General features: G+C 42.0%; 1 protein-coding gene across 1 annotated transcript in view; it reads right to left on the bottom strand.

Moving 5' to 3' along the window:
* Positions 1–19805, bottom strand: part of LOC135195699 (small nuclear ribonucleoprotein F-like) — a 155761-nt gene that overhangs the window by 116389 nt on the left and 19567 nt on the right. Inside the window, exon 2 of the mRNA XM_064222098.1 lies at positions 14796–14933. Coding sequence (XP_064078168.1) covers positions 14796–14933 — 138 coding nt within the window. The remainder of the gene's footprint in view (positions 1–14795; positions 14934–19805) is intronic.

Here is a 19805-nt window from a genome sequence, read left to right as displayed (position 1 = left end):
TGTTCACATTCCAAGCGACAGAAAAAATATGATAGAAAACAGGAATGGTTCCTAATCCTGCCACCCAGGGCAGGACGGTAGATCACCTGACCTACCTGCAGCGTGTGCCGCGAAATTTGAATTTCTGTCGGGGACGACGGAGTCTTAGCTATGTATATATCTGACAGGTAAGTTGATTGTATGAAACTTAAGAGTATATCTATTGCTCTACTACTGTCGTAAATACTAGTAGGTATCGGCTAGTTTTGTGGTATTGGTGAATTTCTGGCCAATGCCAGCCAATACGTTTAGTATAGGAATTAAAATCCTTCTAGGCTTCCAAAATGTAGTATATATTAACAAACCACACCAAACAAACTATATATAGGCATATCGTATACAGGTTCATTGTTTATCTTTTAAAAACAGATGGTATCATCATGCTGTACAGTCTTCTTGACAATTTATTATTGTAATTCTAATTTTAATTGACTATGGTTGTGTGTATCTCTATCAGCAATTTGTCATTGCCATTTTGTTGGAAGTTGGGTACTATTTTAATATGTTCAGTACAGGTATAGTATAAGTGAATGGTGCAACGAGTTACTGTGTTGCTACTGCTGCAGTTTGGAATTAGACACGAGCAATTTATATAACCCTATTATATGACCTTTCTACTTTTGAACCTTTCAATATAAAATAACTAAAGAATAAGAATGATTTTAGTACAAATATTCTCCTAAATGAGAGAGAAGTTTTAGTAGCAATATATGTTCTCCTAAATAACAGTAATATGAACAATATTACAATATTAAGAGAGAGAGAGAGAGAGAGAGAGAGAGAGAGAGAGAGAGAGAGAGAGAGAGAGAGAGAGAGAGAGAATTATGAAATTTAAGGACAAGTCCAAGCAATGGGACCTATTTTGGTCATTTGGTGCCATAGTGTAATGAAATAAATAACTTGATGATTAATGAAATGTAAATGAAGGTGATGATAACCTAAAGGGAATGGAACTTGAAATGATATTTTTATTTTAAGATAAATTTTTAAATATAATTACCTGGCAGTTATATACATAGCTATATTCTCTGACGTCATGACAGACTTTTCGAAACTCGCGGCAATCGCCGACCGTCGGTCAGGTGATCGTTACCTGTACGCCCTCTAGATAGTTACCTGGAAACCTCAGATTTTCTCGCCCTCTAGTCTACTGAGGGGAGGTGGGTGGGTTTCTAATTGTATATAACTGCCAGGTTAAGTTATATTTAAAATTTATTTAAATTTTAAAAAAAATTTTTAATATGTAACTGACCTGGCAGTTATATACATAGCTGACTGACACCTTTGGAGGAGGGTCAGAGACAGCAACATCGTTGTAAAACAACTACTTGATAGGTAACTAACGATTCTTACCTGCTAAGGAAGCTGACTTGACAAGTACTGCCTCTTTAGTCTGCTCTCCTTAGGAGCTCCAGCTAAGGGATGTGACCTGTGCAGCTGACGAGCTCAAAGGGGTTTGTCGACGGGACGTGACCTCTATGCGACAAAACCACCTATGCCCTTGATATAGGCTTAAACAGGCAATAGACCACCTAACCATCCAATCCTTGGATACAAGAGATATAAATAACACACATACACACTAGACTGTTGAAGGTTTCCCCTAACCTTCAACAGACAACCATAAAAACATCAAGGGCCTAACATGTAGGATTAGAGGTATTAACTCCTTCACCCATCACCGAGCCAGTGGCTATGAACGGTCCAAGGGTTCTGCAGTCTTCATAGACCGTTTCTATTTGTCTAAGATAGAAAGAAGAAAAGACGGAGCTGCTCCTCCAGTACGTTGCGTCTAAAATGGCTTTTAGGGACCGATTCTTTCTAAATGCCATTGACGTCGAGACTGCTCGAACTTCATGGGCTTTTACCTTTAGAGCCTTGTATAAAGTTTCATTGCACTCAATGTGTGCTTCCTGAATCACACTTCTAATAAAGAAGGCCAAAGCGTTCTTTGACATAGGCCTCTTGGGGTCTTTAACGGAACACCATAAGTTGTCAAAAGTCCCCCTAACGTACTTGCATCTCTGCAGGTAAACCTGTAATGCTCTTACTGGACAAAGAGTCCTTTCACGTTCCTAACCTGCAAAGTCTCTAAGGCTGGGAATCGTAAAAGATCTGGGCCAAGTCTCATTCTTGGCTAAGAAACCTAAAGTGGTCTAACAAACCGCTTTGGATCTGCTAATTCCCACCCTTTTGTCCATAGCTTGAATCTCGCTTACTCTCCTTGCAGTAGCGAGAGCAACTAGAAAAAGAGTCTTCCTGGTTAAGTCCCTGAAAGAGCTTTCCTGGATTGGTTCAAACTTGCCAGACATCAAAAACCTTAATACTACGTCCAGATTCCATCCTGGTAGCTGTTCACTCTTTTGTTTCGTAGTATCAAAAGATCTAATAAAGTTGTGAAGATCTTGATTTCTAGACAAGTCCAGTCCTCTGTCTAAATACTGACGCCATCATGCTCCTGTATCCCTTAATCGTAGTCGTGGCTAGACCTACTTTTAAGTTTTAAGTGAAGAAGGAAGTCTCGATCTGGCTCACAGACGTGTTGGACGAGGACACCCTTCTTCTCCTTACACCAGGTTTCTGAAATTCCCACTTCGACTGGTAGGCGTTGATGGTCGAAGCCCTCCTCGATCTGGCGATAGCTTTAGCTGCCTCTCGCGAAAAGCCTCTAGCTCTAAGGAGTTTTTCAACAGTCGAAAGGCAGTTAGATGTAGAGCGCGGGTATTCTTGTGATACTGTTTGAATGGGGTTGTCTGAGCAGATCTGGAATCAACGGAAGGGTTCTTGGAACTTCCAGTAACCACTGCAACATCTCTGCGAACCAGTCTCGCGTCGGCCAGTACGGGGCTATCAGGGTCATTCTGGCTCCTTCCGACTGCGCGAACTTCTTTAATACTTTGTGTAGCACTTTGAAAGGAGGGAAGGCGTACAGATCCAGCCCTTCCCAGTTGATGAGGAACGCATCTACTGCTACTGCTTGTGGGTCTGGAACCGGGGAGCAGAACGTCTGCATCCTTCTTGTCTTGTTGGTCGCAAACAAGCTATGGAAGGCTGCCCCCATAACTTCCATAGCATTTTGCATACCTCCAACTTGAGAGTCCATTCTGTTGGCAGGACCTGGTTTTTCCGGCTCAAGAGGTCCTCTCTGACATTCAATTCTCCCTGTACAAATCTCGTTCGGAGGACGATATTTCTGTCCTTTGCCCATAGCAACAGATTCTTGGCTGTCTCGTTCAGAGAAAAGGAGTGGGTGCCTCCTTGTTTCTTGACATACGCTAGAGCAGTCACGTTGTCCATGCTTATTTCCACTACTTTGCCTGACACACTCCTCGAATGCCTGAAGAGCTTGAAAAGCGGCCATCAGTTCTTTCTTGTTGATATGCCACGTCTTTTCGGTTTCGCTCCATCGCCCCGAAATCTCTCTGTTCCCCAGTGTTGCTCCCCAGCCTAGGTCGGATGCATCTGAGAACAGTATTAGCTGTGGGTTCACTTGTTGAAGTGAGACTCCCTCTCCCAGCTTCACTGGATCCAGCCCCACCTTTCTTTAAAATCTTCTTGACCTCTGCTGAAATTGGAAGGTGTCTGAAAGCCTTTGTTCCTTCCTTTACCAATTCTTGTTGAGGTAAAATTGCAGAGTTCTGAGGTGCAGTCTTCCCAGGGAGACGAACTGTTCGATCAAGGAAATGGTCCCCAAAAGACTCATCCATTCCCTCGCCGAACATTGTCGTCTCCCCAGGAATTCCTGCACCCGATTCAGGCATCGGTCTTGTCTCTCCTGGGAGGGAGAAGCCCGAAAATCCTGCGAGTTCATCAGAACTCCCAAATAAATGATCGACCGAGAAGGCTCCAAGTGAGACTTTTCCATGTTCACCACTAACCCTAGTTCCTGTATTAGGTTCAAGGTTATTTCCATGTCCTCCAGACACTGTTTCTTGGAGCTGGCTCTGAGAAGCCAATCGTCTAGATAAAGTGAAATGCAGATCGCCCCTTCGTGCAGCCATTTGGCTACATTCGCCATAATCGCTGTGAATATTTATGGCGCCGTGCTGAGCCCGAAGCAAAGAGCCCTGAACTGGAATACTCTTCCTTCGAATGAGAACCTGAGGTACTTCCGAGAGCTCGGGTGGATGGGGACATGAAAATAAGCGTCCTGTAGGTCTAATGAGACCATCCAATCTCCCGGTCTTAAAGCCGATAGCAATGATTGCGTTGTCTCCATCGTGAATTTTGTCTTCACGACGAAGGCGTTTAGGGCACTGACATCCAGAACGGGTCTCCATCCTCCCGAGTTCTTGGGTACCCAGAACAGTCGATTGTATAACCCCGGATTCTCTTGGGGTGAAACAGGTTCTATCGCCTTTTGTAAGAGCATAAGCTCTACTTGTTCTTTCAACGCGAATCTCTTGTTGCTGTCCTTGTAATTTGCTGTTAAGTCGAGGGGATCTAAAACTATGGGAGGTTTGGTGTAAAATGGGATCTTGTAGCCCTCCGAGTATTTGAAGGGTCCAGTTGTCTGCCCCTCTGTCTCTCCAGGCTTCCCAAAACAAAGAAAGCCTGGCTTCTATTTGTGTCTGGAGGACTGTCTGTTCATGGCCTCCTTTTGGAAGGGAGCTTGCCGCCTTTTCTGGAGGGCTTTCTAGTAGTTCCAGACTTACCTCGGGGCTGTTTTCCTCGAAAAAAACTGTTGCGGCTGCTTCTCCTCTCTCGCTCTCTTGGCCGCAAACAAGGAAGGCAAAACCCCACTGGCTGCCTTCGAAATTAGGTCCTGTGTGGTCTTCTGTGTCAGTGAAGTGGCAATATCTCTTATAATCTCTTGCGGAAAAAGAAATTTAGCAAAGGGGGCAAACAAAAGCTCTGCTCTGTGTGACCCCTTTAGCTGTAAAGGAGCAGAGGAGGGACCTTTTCTTCACGATCCCTGCCGTGAAAATCGCTGCCACTTCATTCGTTCCATCCCGTAACGCCTTGTCCATACAAGACATCACACTCAAAAGATTTGATATGTCTGGTGAGTCCTTTTCATCCACTTTCTTGGCGAGAGCACTCAGAGACCAGTCGAGAACGTTCAGGACCTCAAAAACTCTAAACACGCCCTTCAGTAAATGATCGAACTCTTGCATCGACCACATAACCTTCGCTGCTGTTAAGGCGTGCGAACGATTGGCATCAACGATACTGGAGAAGTCTGCCTGAGAGGAGGCAGGTACTCCCAGGCCAAGGACTTCCCGAGTCTCGTACCAAACACAAGATTTTGAGGCCAATCTTGCAGGAGGAAAAACGAAAGCAGTCTTGCCTCGCTCCTTTTTGTCTCTCATCCAGTCGTTCATCCTCGCGAGAGCTTTCTTGGCTGAAATGGAAAGGACAATCTTCGTAAAAGCAGTCTTATTCTTTGTCCTTCCACAAAGTAAACTGAGACGGGAGAAACGTGTCTGCGGGCTTGAAGCCTGTTTCAAAAAGCTCTTGAAACAGAAGCATAAGGGTCTTATAGTCGGAAGGAGGAACTTGCTCTTTCGTCTCCTCTTCAGAAACTACTTCCAACATCTCCGAAGGTCTCTCTCTGTCCCGTTCCACATCGGATGATGTAGTCAAAGCCAAAGCAGGTGTGTCATTGGTCTCGATGCGCTCCTTGGCACAATGATCCACCGGGGCGTCATGCTTACGCGCGTCGGCGTCACATACATCTCTCTCGCGCGCTGGCGTCACGTTCTTTACTCTTGCGCACGCTGGCGTCACGCTCGGAAGCGTCATGCTTGTCTTACTCTTCTTGGTGCCGACGCTTCGCGAAGTCTTCATAAATTCCGGGGCGTCAAACTGACGTTTCGGTTCTTGCAGCTTTTCCATTAGGGCTGACAGCTGCTGTTGCATGCCTTGCAGCATATCCTTGGTTTCATTACCCCTCGAGGGCGAAGGTAACTCATCAGATTCGCCCGCACGAACTGCAGCCGGAGGAGCTGATCTATCTAAGGCTTCCTGAGGACGCTCGGTAGGAAGCTTCCTTGGTAATTCCTCCCAAGTCGAAGGCGGAAGAGGAGCGTGCATCGAAAGAGCTGTCTTGCTCTGTTTAGCTGGAGAGGCTTCCGATGACGAAAACCTCTCCGGAGAACTCCAGTGACTGCAGCCCAGCAGTTGCTCATCTGACGAGACCTCACTATCATGAGGTAACTTCCTCTTGAGAGGACGAGAAGACGTAGTGTCTCGCCATCCTCGACGCGGGGAGACGTCATCGGATGACGAGCCAAAAACACTCGACAAGCCTTTTCTACGGCTGTCTGAAGCAACCTGGGAAGCGTACACAGGTTTGCTCGAGGGCACACCCGACCGGATACTAGAGCCTCTCGCCTCCCTTAGACTTTCGACTTTACGTCTCCCATGGGTCCGGGAGCTTGTAAGAGGTCTGGGTCTAGGAGCGCGACAGGACTGATCGGACGCACCCTCCACTACACTGGCACTAACACTTAACTTATCACTTACACTGACTTTAGTACCTGCACTCAGGGCACTTACAACAGTCCAGGTACGACTGCCCTGCTCAGTAAGAGAGGCAATCTGTTGTCCCATTTTTTCAAGAACTGCTTGAATACCTGCAAAGGTTTAGTCCTTAGCCCCCAACTCAAGAGACAGGTTCGGGAGCTGATACCTCTACTAAATGACATTCAGAAGGAGCGAAGGAGCAGGGGAAGGAACTATGGGATTATCTACCACTTCCTGACTAGTTGATGAACGGGAAAGGGAACTCTTAGTTCTTCTAATCCTATCTCTCTCGAGTTTACGGACATACCTGTCCAACTCCTTCCACTCCTTATCATCCAAAATCAAGCACCATCACATCTAATCTCAAAAGTGCAAATTCTGCCCCTACAATTCACACAAAGTGTGTGGGGATCAAGAGAAGCTTTGGGAATTTTAACCCTACACCCCCCCTTACTGCAGACTCGATAAACAACTCCCGAGTCCAACATTGTTAATAGAGAAATCCAAAAACAAATCCAAAATCAAACTAAGTCAACAACAGCGAAAGCCAACAAAATACTTCACCAAACGATGAAATACTCTAGCGAGTACGAAAGACCTATCAAGGAACCAACAACGACAATGTTGTCGGCTCGAGCGACAGAGAAAATCTGAGGTTTCCAGGTGACTATCTAGAGGGCGTACAGGTAACGATCACCTGACCGACGGTCGGCGATTGCCGCGAGTTTCGAAAAGTCTGTCGTGACGTCATGACGTCAGAGAATATAGCTATGTATATAACTGCCAGGTCAGTTACATATTTAAAAAAGCATATTTCATTAAAAAAAATATATACAAGAATTTTTAAAAAAATAAAAGTAAAAAAAAAATTTGTTTATCTTTATATTAAAATGCAAAAAGTATAACTGCATAAACTTGTATGCATTAGGTGATAGGTAAAATTAGATATTAGTAACTAAGGGTGGTAGGTAAAATGATATTGTTATGATACAATAAAGTTTGTTCATACTTACCTGGCAGATATATATATACTGTATTTTCTGAAGTCCGACAGAATTCAAACTTCGGCACACACAGTGGTCGGCCAGGTGGTTAGTACCCATTCCCGCCGCTGGGAGGCGGGTATCAGGAACCATTCCCATTTTCTATTCATAATTTTTATTTCCACTGTCCCCTGAGGGGAGGTGGGTGGGTACTTAATTATATATATCTGCCAGGTAAGTATGAACAAACTTTATTGTATCATAACAATATCATTTTGTTCATGAAACTTACCTGTCAGATATATATATAGCTGAATCCCACCGTTGGAGGGATTTACATCTTGGTTCCACCTGTTAGCATTGCTGGCTTCGTGGTTATTGCCACGTAAGTCTGCTTGTGCTACTAGAGTTGCCAGCGAGGTAGAGACCTATATAGCTGGTGCACTCCAGATGATCTGTCAACAGGGGCGAGACCACGACGTGACTAGACCATATTGACCATACCATGAGGGCTAAGAAGTAAAAAAAAAATATATATATAAAAATATATATCACCACCTGACCAACCTAGCCAAAGTTAAGGTGTGTTAACTAAGGCTTAAGAGTTAAGAAGTCACCGTTGTCGGCGACTCAACTACTAAATTAAGAGCTCTTCCTAACCATTTTCTACAGGATAGGATGAGTGGTACTACTTGCCCCCAAGATTGTGTCTGCAGACACGTATGGCCCTAGCGAGCAGCAGATCTCATATGCCATCTTCACATCTCGCAGGGAGTGTGAATTGAACACAGAGTTGCTTCGCTAAAACATGGTACTCAGATGTTGCTGAGTGCCATGCTCTGTTGAAATGCTTCCGAGGCCGCGCCCTCACCTCGGAGCATTCAAATCAAAAGATTTTCAAATCTTTGTGGCAACACAAATGAAGGAGCTTTTTTGAAAGAACTCCTTAACAATAAAGCCAGGGTGTTCTTCGATATGGGCAAGTCTGGTCTTTTCGGAACACTGCAGATTGTCCGTACGACTTCGACTTTCTTGAGTTTTATGTAGATAAAACTTGAGAGACCTGACAGGGGCACAGGACTCTCTCTGGCTCCCTGCCAATAACTTGTGCCATCTTGATTCCAAGCTCCTGGCCAAGACAAGACGGGTTTCCATTCTTAGGCCACAACGGAAGCTTAGAGAACGCACCGCCTTGTGTTCTCTAATGCCAAAACTTCTGACGATGGCTGAAACCTCACTAACCCTCTTTTTGTCGTATCTAGGTGGTTAGAAAAAGGCCTTCCTGATCACGTGCAAGAAGTTAACAGGTAGGAGATGTTCGAATGCTTTGACATCAAGAACTTCAGACTATGTCTAAGTTCCATATTGAAAGCTTCGATCTGGACATGCACAGTCAGTCAGTCTGTACTAAGTCAGGTGACCGACCATTGACCAGTCAGACGAATCAAGGACAGCAAGGCTGTACCCTGAAGACCATAAGGCACTATTCTTCGCTGAAGGATGAGTGTCTGGACTGCCTGGGCGATTCAAGCTAAAGCAAACCTTGGGGGTATGAACGCAACCCAACGTCGTTAGCGAATCAACTCCTGAGCCACTCCTGACTCGAGCTTCTGGTGCCAGGAGAAAGGAGCGAGGAGCAAAAAGGCGATTCAGTCCCGAAGGACGAATGCCTGACAGTCCAACCTGGTCTCATGTTAAACGATCATCGGGGGTGTGTCAACGCAACCGACTTCGTCAACAAGAAACTCAGGGCTACTATGTTGTCTCCTGATCTCGCACGAGTGTCTGACTCCGAGAAAACACGGTGAGACAAAAAGTAGATGGTGAGCGAGTTTCGAGATTCCACAGAACTCAAAGATCGTGAAGGGCTTTGTTGTTTGACAGAAGCAAATCTCTGAGCCCAAAGGCCGTCAACAACATATTTGCGTATTCTTTAATAGTTGTGACTGCCAGCTTATCCCATTCTTCAAACGGAAAGGGAAGACGCAATCTTATGCTGTCAACATCTCGATAGTCTGAACGTAGTCAGACTTAGAGCGGAGAGGTTATAGGTACCTTTCGTGTTAAAGTAGACCGACTCTCTTGGAAAGGTCCTTGGAAGGACGTGACCTCTGTGATCTAGGATCTTGAAGGCCAACATGGGGCGATTAGCGTCATTGTCGCTCCCTGTGATGGTATAAATCATCTTATTACATTTCCTAAGCGTTTGAAAAAGGGGAAAAGAGACTAAACATCCATCCCTGTTCAATATCATAGCGAAGAGATGTATGAAAGGACGTCCCTAAAGTCTCCATAACTCTCAACATACTTCTAAGAAAGATTCCACTCGGAAGTCAGTAGTTGCTGCCTTCCGTCGATCGAGACGATTCGTACGGACTTTTGCAATCCTGTAACGACCTCTAGAGGATCGTTACATTCTACGCTGTTGTTATAATAGGCTCTCTTTCTCGTAAACAGAACAGGGACCGAGAGAAGATACTTCCTAAGATATGAGAGAGCTGTGGAAGATCAGAGTTGATATGGACCACTGGTTCCAAAAACTCGTTTCCAGGACTGGAGGGACGACAGAATTGCTTCCACTTCTTTCAGATTATGATCCAGGACATCTGAAACCCTCTCCAGATGTCCGGCACCTTCTTTCTATCACCTCCTCTCCAGATGTCCGGCACCTTCTTTCTATCACCTCAAGTGTTACTTAACGCACCGAGAGATGTTCAGAATCATTCCTAGATCTTTAATAAAATTTCAGTTTCCCGGTAGGAAAAACTGTAGAGGTCTGAATTGCAGTCTATTCAGGGAAACAAACTTTCTTTAGGAAGGAAATGGTCCCCAGCAAGCTCATCCATTCCCTCACACAGTATGTTTACTTCCCTAAAAAGGCTGCGCTTTGCCTAAGCAGGAGAGCATATAATAGTGAAATGTTGCGGTAGACTCGTAGTCCTATACCGTGCGTAACGAGCACCGAAAGGAGTAAGAGATATCTCTGAGAAACATAGTAGGCAAAACGAATGCAATGTTTATTCATTCATGTAAGAAATCCCCTCAATCTTAGGCTAAAGTCCGTGATTGTAGGGCAGAGATACAGTTAGTCAGTCAATCCCGCAGGAGAGAGAGACGTAACTGCCAAAGCACAGAGATACGGTTAGTCAGTCAATCCCGCAGGAGAGAGAGACGTAACCTACGCGCATGACAGCGAACGAGCTGGTACTGCCTCGTTTGGACTGGCGGAGAGGACAGTGACAGCAGCAGCTTACGATCGTCGTCTCTTAACTTTATACCTGGGTTGCCAGCTACCTATTCTACGAAGAAATAGGTCCGTAATTTTAGCATAAAGAGACTCCTCAAGCTGGTATATTTAAGTTTAAGCGAAACAGAAAACGCTAAATATATAGATGCGTTCGTGTCGTCATAACACTACCATACAACGGTAAAAGATAAATCGGAAACTCCTGGAAGGCTGCAGGGAGTAACGATTAAATGTCCTTAAAATATAGACAATAGACCTCTCGGTTGCCATCCGAAGAGGTAACTACAGCAAGCGTATAGACTTGAACCAAACCAGTAGTAAAATAACGCAAGGCAAAATATGATTGTATATTGCAATAAAGTTTTTTCATACTTACCTGGCAGACATATATACTATAGCTGAATTCGGAAATACAGCTACTACATATCTGACAGGCAAGTTTCATAAACAAAACTCAAGAGAATTGAAGCAGACAGCTCAAGCTTCTTATGTTATTGGACATAAGCGTTCATTGACGTAGTCTACAAGTCTATTTCTTGTACGAGTCTGCGAATGATGAATGGGAGCTCTTCCGAATCTTGTCAATAAGAGCTTATCCGCTTACGCAATATAAAGTTAATGAGAAGTTTGTCAATGAGAACTAACCCATTTACGGGACAAAGAGATATTTTTGTCAATGAGGGGATACCCACTTACTTGACAAAACGATAGTATATTGTCAATGGGGGAAATTCACTGAATTGACAAAACGTAATCCAGGAAGTCGAGCATTTTATTTTCTATTCCCGCCCGTCTCAAACGAGGAAGGGGCAAGAATCCTGGTTAAGAGACGGCTTACGACAGGTAGAACGACGATGTTCATTCGGCAGCGTAGTCCGACTAGGAACTAACAAAATCTATCATCTGAAAAGCCCTTTCAGATGGGCTAAAAAGCTTGCAAAATTATCCTGGGAAGAGGAGAAACTCTCCAACCAGCTTTCCTCTCCCGTATCAAAATTTATTGGCAGTATGGCAAAGGAAGTCCTGTCTTGCGCTTTCCTGAATAGCGTCCTTTTGATGATGCCTTTGCAAGAATCCTACTGAACGTTTGCCGAGTCCTGACGTGCAGGACGTCGAGCTTTTACATAACCCATAGCTGCCTTACCGCAAAGTCTTGACTGCGGTAGAGCAAAAGAGATCTTTCCTTGAGCTTTCCATAACTCCATCCAATCCTGGACTTTACGAAAAGCAATATTACTGACAGAGACCTCTAATCTTCACGAAACCCGTGGTCTTGCTGGGTTTCGAAAACGAAGTTGCCTTTTCACTTTAAAAAAGCTTCCTCCGAAGCACTGCTTACTTCACATTCTTCGCAGGTGGATTGTAGAAGGGATCACCGAAGTTAGGTAAAAATCTTTAGGCCCAAATCAGCTTGAAGACTTCAACAGAAACGTTCAGCCAGGCGACACACCTGGCGTGCGCGCTCGGCGTCCACTGGCTAGCAGCGAGCACGCTCGGCGTCCACTGGCGAGCAGCGAGCACTCTCGGCGTCCACTGGCGCGTGCCGCTCGCGTCGGTATCCACTGGCGTGTGCTCGGCCTCGGCGTCTATGGTGCGCGCTTTGGCGTGCACCCGCGCGCTGCTGGCTTCCATCCGAAACGTCCCGTCCAAGCCGAGCGTCAAAAAAAAAAAAAAAAAAAAAAAAAAGCGTGCAGAAAAGCGTCACGCTCCTGACAGGCGTCAATGCAAGTGAAACTGCCTTCAGGGAAGAGCATTAGACATCTCGGAGAGAAAAACCGACTGCACGAAGCAGTCTCAGGTGAAGGGTTGATCGTGTGAGAATACGCGGGGCGAGGAAACGCCTTCTTATTCTCACAACAACAAAGCTAGGACGTCCGCGCTCAAAAGCGTCCTGCTAATATGACTTGCTTTCCCTTTTCTCGTGGAAAGACGTACACGAGTTCAGGCGACGTTCGCCTTCTTACTTCTCACTGCAACGCATGACGAGAGGAGAGAGAGAGGACGTGAAACGTCCTCTTCTATAAAGCTTCTATTTAGAGGGCGCGAGTCCTTCCGAAAAAGCTCCAAACCCTAGCGCGCAGGGAGGACGCTTCGGAGGACGAGAAGCAATCCTTTCAGGATTCGTGCACGCACTTTGGCAGCCTGGGAGTAACTTCAGGTCTGCCGAAGGCACGTCAGATCAGTGGGAGTTTCCTCGTAACCCTCCTTCGGCTTTCGACATGCTCTCTCCCGTTCCTGGGAGTCAAGCAGAGGTCCCGGCCTAGAGGCGAAAATAAGGCCGATCTGACGCACCCTCCACTACACAAGGGGCACTGTCACTGCACTTAGCCACTTCACTTTTGCTTTCTCCAAAGCCAGCACTTTCGATTCTAAGTTACGAATCGATAGAGTATCAGAGAAAGGTCAATACCCTCTACAGAAACTGTTTAGGGCCCGAAGGCAACATTAACAGGGTTAGGATAACAACTACAGAAGTAGCACTCTTCACCACAATGATAGGAGAGCGAGCACCTTAGATTCCAAGATACAGATGGAATCTAAAACGTAAAGGGCATTACCTCACGAGACATATTTATAGCCCGTAGGCCATACTACAGGGTTAGGGAAAAATAAAGTCTACAGGTAGTTAGCCTACCCTGACTTTGTTTACTGATTAATTGCGTACATACGAATCATACGGCTCTTCCTTACGGAATTAGACAAAGTCTCATACTCCTTACATGACAAATCTCAACAAAGAAGCAAGACACATAGCCCTCGTGCATATCGAGTGCGGAACTACCGAAGCTTTCGGTAGCCACACCCTATCTTAGCAGACAACACCCTCTGAAACTAGCCTAACTAGATTCAGATATACAAAAATGAATCATATTCAAAACAATTTAAGATAGCGTATGCCTAGCCACAAATCCAAGTCAATAAATCAAAAGACAATTAGGATATTTAGCGGCCATGAAGTTTCCAAAATCCTAAGACGGAGGTACTGAAAACAGGTGTTTCCAGCACCGGCGACAGAAAAATTATGAATAGAAAATGGGAATGGTTCCTGATACCCGCCTCCCAGCGGCGGGAATGGGTACTAACCACCTGGCCGACCACTGTGTGTGCCGGAAGTTTTTGAATTTCTGTCGGACTTCAGAAAATACAGCTATAGTATATATATCTGACAGGTAAGTTTCATGAACAAAATTATATATTAGTAACTAAGTCAAATTGTGACTATTTATACTTTCCAAAACTTCTAAAATCAGAATATATCACAAATTTCTTTTTCTCAGTGTGATGTACATTGGTAATCTGTTCTGTGATTTTGAGTAATTTTAATTTAGCATTTTACTACTGATATTTTGCGGTTTAATAATAATATTAGAAAATTAGTATATTTTCTTATAATAAAAAATATATTTATTCATGAAAATGAAATGAAAATTAAATAATATAGTGAATATTATCCAATGAAAACATTCACAAACTTGTGAAATTGCCCCACTGACAAGTGAATAATGTCCCACAAAAATCCACGAAAAAATGAAATGTGTAAAAACGGAGGGCACTGTAAAATTATGCATTTTTCCTACAAAATCACTTTTAAAGTACTTTCAGTAAATGTACATGAACATATGCAATTTGTTTTTTACCACAAAATATCTCTTAAAATAAGCGTGCATCTTATTCACCAGGAAATAAAGTATTTTGTGCCTGATGAAAGCAGTACGTATTCATAACACAAAACGAACACAGCCCTCAACCAAAAATGGAAAAGGAATACTTAAGCTTAGTAGCAAAAGCTGGGCAGGCAGACACTTGTGAAAGGCGTCTGGACTCAACAGTGGCCTAAAGCAAAGTGGAGCAAACATAGACAGGTAAGCAGTGCTTCCCCCTGCCTCTTGGTAGTTTACTACCTTGTCAAAAAGTTTGAATGGCAAATCCCAATGTTAAGAATGGTTTGTATTTGTATAGGAAAAAATTCATATTGATCAAAAACATTCAATTGTCACTTGTTTATAAGTACAGACTGTTTGCAACTTTACAAAATCAACAAACTATCAATAACTCACCTGAAGATTCATGTAACCATCAACAGAAACCAAAATGCCTTTGTATTCATGACCCCATTTCAACTTCACAATGACAGCCTGACCAGTGAGCTGGTTAAGGAAAGGCTTGGGGTTGATTGGTGTTGGGACAGCAACAGACTGTAAGAAGTGACTCCAATGAGAAAATTTTGCCAATAAATCAACAGCAAAATAATTCATGTGAAGGTTAATATTCAACCTAAGAAAATTACATATCTTCTAAATTTCACCCTTTTTCTTATCTACAAACCTACTATGTGCCTGCCCAGGTTGTACTGTATGAATAAAAATTTCTAAAAAACATGAAATCCTACACTGCAGTGTCTAAATTACAATACAATTTTCATTATAACCAAACTTTTCATACTTTTATTCACTTCCTAATGTCAATCTTAATTTTAATGGTAAAATTTATCACTTGGATACTTCCCTACTGTTACAGTCAGCTATATCTCAGTGGTGATTAGGCGAGTCTGCATTCAAACAAAAAATCGAATGGCTACCCAGATGACTGCCTAGTTTACCTGTTCTCCACCAGGTGCGTTTCGAGTGTTTTAGCTCATCAGAATTCTCCTTGACAGTCCAAGTTGTAGGGAGGCTGGGTGAGGTCTACTTTAACAGTAGGTAAGTATCCAAATAAATTTTATCATGAAAATTTATATAATTTATGATGAATCTTAGCTACTGTTAAAGTTAGCAGATTCCCATATAAATGGTGGGTAGTGCAGCTTTTTTTAAAAAAAAAAAAAAAAAAAAATAATAATAATAATAATAATAATAATAATAATCATAATAATAATAATAAAGGGCTTTTGACATCAGAAAAATCTATTTCTGGGTGAGGAAGCCATGTCACCCAGTGAAATATGTCTCCTTTAGAACTATTTCTAGTAAAATATTGCTATAAAACCAGAGAACTGCTAAATTGGACATGTCAGAAGCCTCTATATAACAGGTGTCGGTATAAAACGGGGCGAGTGTTAAACACTACCAAATAATAATTTTGCTCAGCCATTTGAGCTAAAGGTTTCTTGCATGAAACCCAAACCATTCTCACCTGATCTGGAATCCTTCCTGGATTTTACTACCACTAGCAGTTGGATTCCATTCAGGGAGCAAAGCTATCATACATGTGCAGCAAAGAGCAGCCTTCTGTAGAAAACTGCTTTGATTCCACCAGAATGAAACAGAAGCGGTATAAGGGGACCCCTAAGCCTGGGGCCAAAGGCCCTAAAAAATGAAATCACTTAAAATAAATACCTTTACAATATAAAAGTACGCTCCTTTACAAAATTTGTACCGTCACGCTCCCCCCCCCCAAAAAAAAAAAAAAAAAAAAAAAAAAACGGGGATTTAACAAAATAGCCCAAAGATTTGCTTTCTTCAGTTCAAGAAAAGACTACCCAATAGTACTAGTAGTGGACTAAGGGCTTTACTGTTTTCAAACACAATTCTGTATACTAAGGGTAGTGAGTGGGTAAAAACCAAATTGCACTTCTACTGCACTACATCAATCCTATTCTGAAGCGACAAATTGACTTAAAACAACAAAGTTACAACTGGTGCTCACATTATGAATGTTTACCTTCAATAAAGGTAGAAGATATGGAGCTACTATGGGTTTCAGAGACAGTGCAAGTAAGTTTTTTGGCAATAACTCCGTAATGAACACTCGTATCAGTACGAGACTTTGCTATAGTGTATTAAACCAAGTGCCGTAATTTATAAGAGTATCATGAATCACTAACTAGAAAGAATAGACACTTGACCCTGTACAAAGAGGCAAAAACTATTATCCAGAAATGGATACGAACACAACGGTAAAGAGCTCCGCCTACCCTCTCCCTCCACCTCCACCGCCACCCCCTTCCGTCTTCCTTCCCTCCTCTCTCTCTCTCTCTCTCTGAAAGTTGCTTCAGTTTAACTTTATTTTGTATCTTTTTCTATCTATCTAATAATATAGACTGTTGTATATATGTAACGACCCAGTTGGTATCTATGTATTTATGTATGTATACCATATATACATACTCGCATAACACGCGATCTCGCATATCACGCAACCCCCAAATTTTCACCCTTAAAAAATTATTTTATCACGTATCTCACGTATCATGCAAGTTAAATTTGAGACCAAATAATGGGCTAACCTCTTTATCTATTAAATTTTTTAGTTAGGCTACCCCCTTTACCTCCATCTCTTAATCTATACCATCTTCTAGTTAAGTTTACAAAAGTAAAAGGTAATGCCAAAAGTATCGGTAGTAATGATACACTTGTTTGGAAAACACATACAGACAGAAACAGCTGATATCCTATGAACAGCCAAGCTGATAACAACAGCCTTTTTGCTTGCATTTCAACCATCGTACGATAGTAAAAAATTAACAGTTATGTTACAAATGATGTTAAGGAGAATAGGACATATATATATTTTACATTACAGGTAGTAGTCGACTTACTACTGCAATTGATTATGACCAACCAGTCACAAATCGATTAGGACATTAATTTTCCGTAAGAATATTATACTAGCCTAGCCCACACTAGGGTATTCCATACCATCTTTACATATAAGGTAGCCTAGCCTACACTACACAGCATACTTTATACATATATGGCATAGTAATTATTAATTACAGCTAATTCTCTAGGTTCAATGCACATTGGCTTATGATAATTTAGTACAAAGAAAAATTGAATAACATCTAACAAGTCAGCCTCGCGTATCACCATCATGATGATATCGTGTTCAGTATACTGTATACTATATATACGATATAATTTAGTAATTTATTAATATAAGCGGATTTTGGAGATTCATTGCATTCTGATTACGACATATCAGTAGAAAAAAAAAAAAAAAAAAAAAAAAAAAAAAAAAAAAAAAAAAAAAAAAAAAAGGACACGAAACGGGAATCAGATTCGGACCAACATCGGCATACCTAATTGAACGATGTCAGGCTGCTGACAGCTAGTATAATTACGAAATAAAAACAATGAATATGCATCTTTTCTGTTATTTCTTTTTTAAAAGTTATACATTACAGTATCCAATAATATTGTATGTATTCTCATATTATTATATCATTAAATACTAACAAGGCGGTCAGTGCTTTGGATTCAAATCCGCTGATGGCGAATAAGAGTTTATTTCTCCGCATTAAACTCAATTTGGAGCGAATTGCCTTTCTTCTGGTTAGCGTAAAATATCTAGATACTTTACTTATATACGACAAGGTAATTTGTCATTTAACTACGTGTTTTTAAGTCAAAATATGAATCAAATACGCATCGTGAAATACGCGACGTGAAATAGTTTTTTTTTTTCGTTAACAGATTGTGTTGTGGGCATGTTTACTGTGAAAAAATATTATGCGATTCCGTTCACTATTTTCACTTCATTTCATCATAGTACGAACCTTTACCGTAACGATACATATCTTTTATCGGCGTGAAAACAACAGTAAAATGTGTTCTTTCGAGACTTGAAGTTTTGATTTAAATGATTTTCTCTCAATTTTATCTACGGTTGTGTTTGATGGCGTAAGTTTACTGGTGTTATACATTTGTTGCCGATGCACGATAATAGTAGTGTGTGGATGAAACTCGCAAACTTCGGTATAGTACCTTCAAACTTGACCATAAACAAAATGAGAGAAAAGTTTTAATCAAAACTAATGGGCATGAAAAGAACACATTTTACTGTTTTCACTCCCTCCAATTAAAGATAAATACGTAAAGCTCGTAGTATTCTGATGAGATAAATTGAAAATATTGAACGGAATCCGTTGATTTTTGTTTACGCAATAAACATGCCCTCAGCGCCATCTACTAACAAAAAAATAACTAAATTTCGTTCACACACAATACGTTTTCAAGTGATATTTCCACTTTGTATTTTATCATACGATACTAATGTATGATTATTACATACTCGAATATTATGTCTCATGTAAGATGCGACCCCTGGGCCTCTGTTTTCGCACCATAAGAAATTATGGAGCCGAATTTGCAATGACCAGAAAGTCGTTAAAAGAGGAAAGTTAGCATTGAGGGGCATATGTTTTGATTGAGAAAAATGCAAATTTATTCAATAGCTAGCTTGTAAAAAATACTTGATTACAAAAAACTTGATTGACAACTAAGCAGCATACCTACTATGGGTTTCAGAGACAGTGCAAGCATGTTTTTGGGCAATACCTATTTCTGTAACGAACACTCTTATCCGAACTAGATTTTGCTATAGTGCATTACACCCAGTGCCGTAATTTATAAGGGTATCGTGAATCACTAATCGTAATGAATAACAACACTTGTCCTTGTACCAAGAGACAAAAACTCCATTATGCAGAAATGGATACGAACACGCGTATAAAGCTCCACCTACCCTCTCCCCCCCCTCCACCGCCACCCCTTTCCTTCTTCGTTCCTTCGCCTTCCTTTCTCTCTCTCTCAGTTGCCATTCAGTATGTGTTGACCCTCCAAACTGGGTATAAGACTACACACAAAACGTTGAAATTGGTGAAATTAGGCTATGTATTGGATGTATATAGGGGGAAAAACCAGCGACTACCAACCCTTATCACGGTGGACAGGTCTTATTCACTCGATATTTAAATGGTGAAACAAGAATACAATTACAACTCCAAGCATACCATTCAAAAGATTGAAGTTTCGTCAACATAATGTGATATATGAAAGCCCCATACGAACTCAAATAAGCATGTGACGCTCTTCGGTAAAATATGTTTTCAAGGCAGTTTTGAAATCCAATACGGCGGCTACTGTGGGATGTACAGGTTCTGATCAGTGACGACAATCATCTTTCCCAGCCTTCCCAGCAATCATTTGAACAATGTTAGCGTATGTATGTAACGTTTATTGATCTTACTCAAGATTGCAGTTGTAATCAGCACAATAAAACAACATTTTGTTGCCTATATTACTGAAAGTATGAAAATTTTTATTCCCGGGGTCATGGTTTGAACT

Source organism: Macrobrachium nipponense, chromosome 16 (assembly GCF_015104395.2).
Source record: "Macrobrachium nipponense isolate FS-2020 chromosome 16, ASM1510439v2, whole genome shotgun sequence".
In the NCBI taxonomy this organism is placed as follows: domain Eukaryota; kingdom Metazoa; phylum Arthropoda; class Malacostraca; order Decapoda; family Palaemonidae; genus Macrobrachium; species Macrobrachium nipponense.
This window is presented reverse-complemented; position numbering and strand designations above follow the sequence as displayed.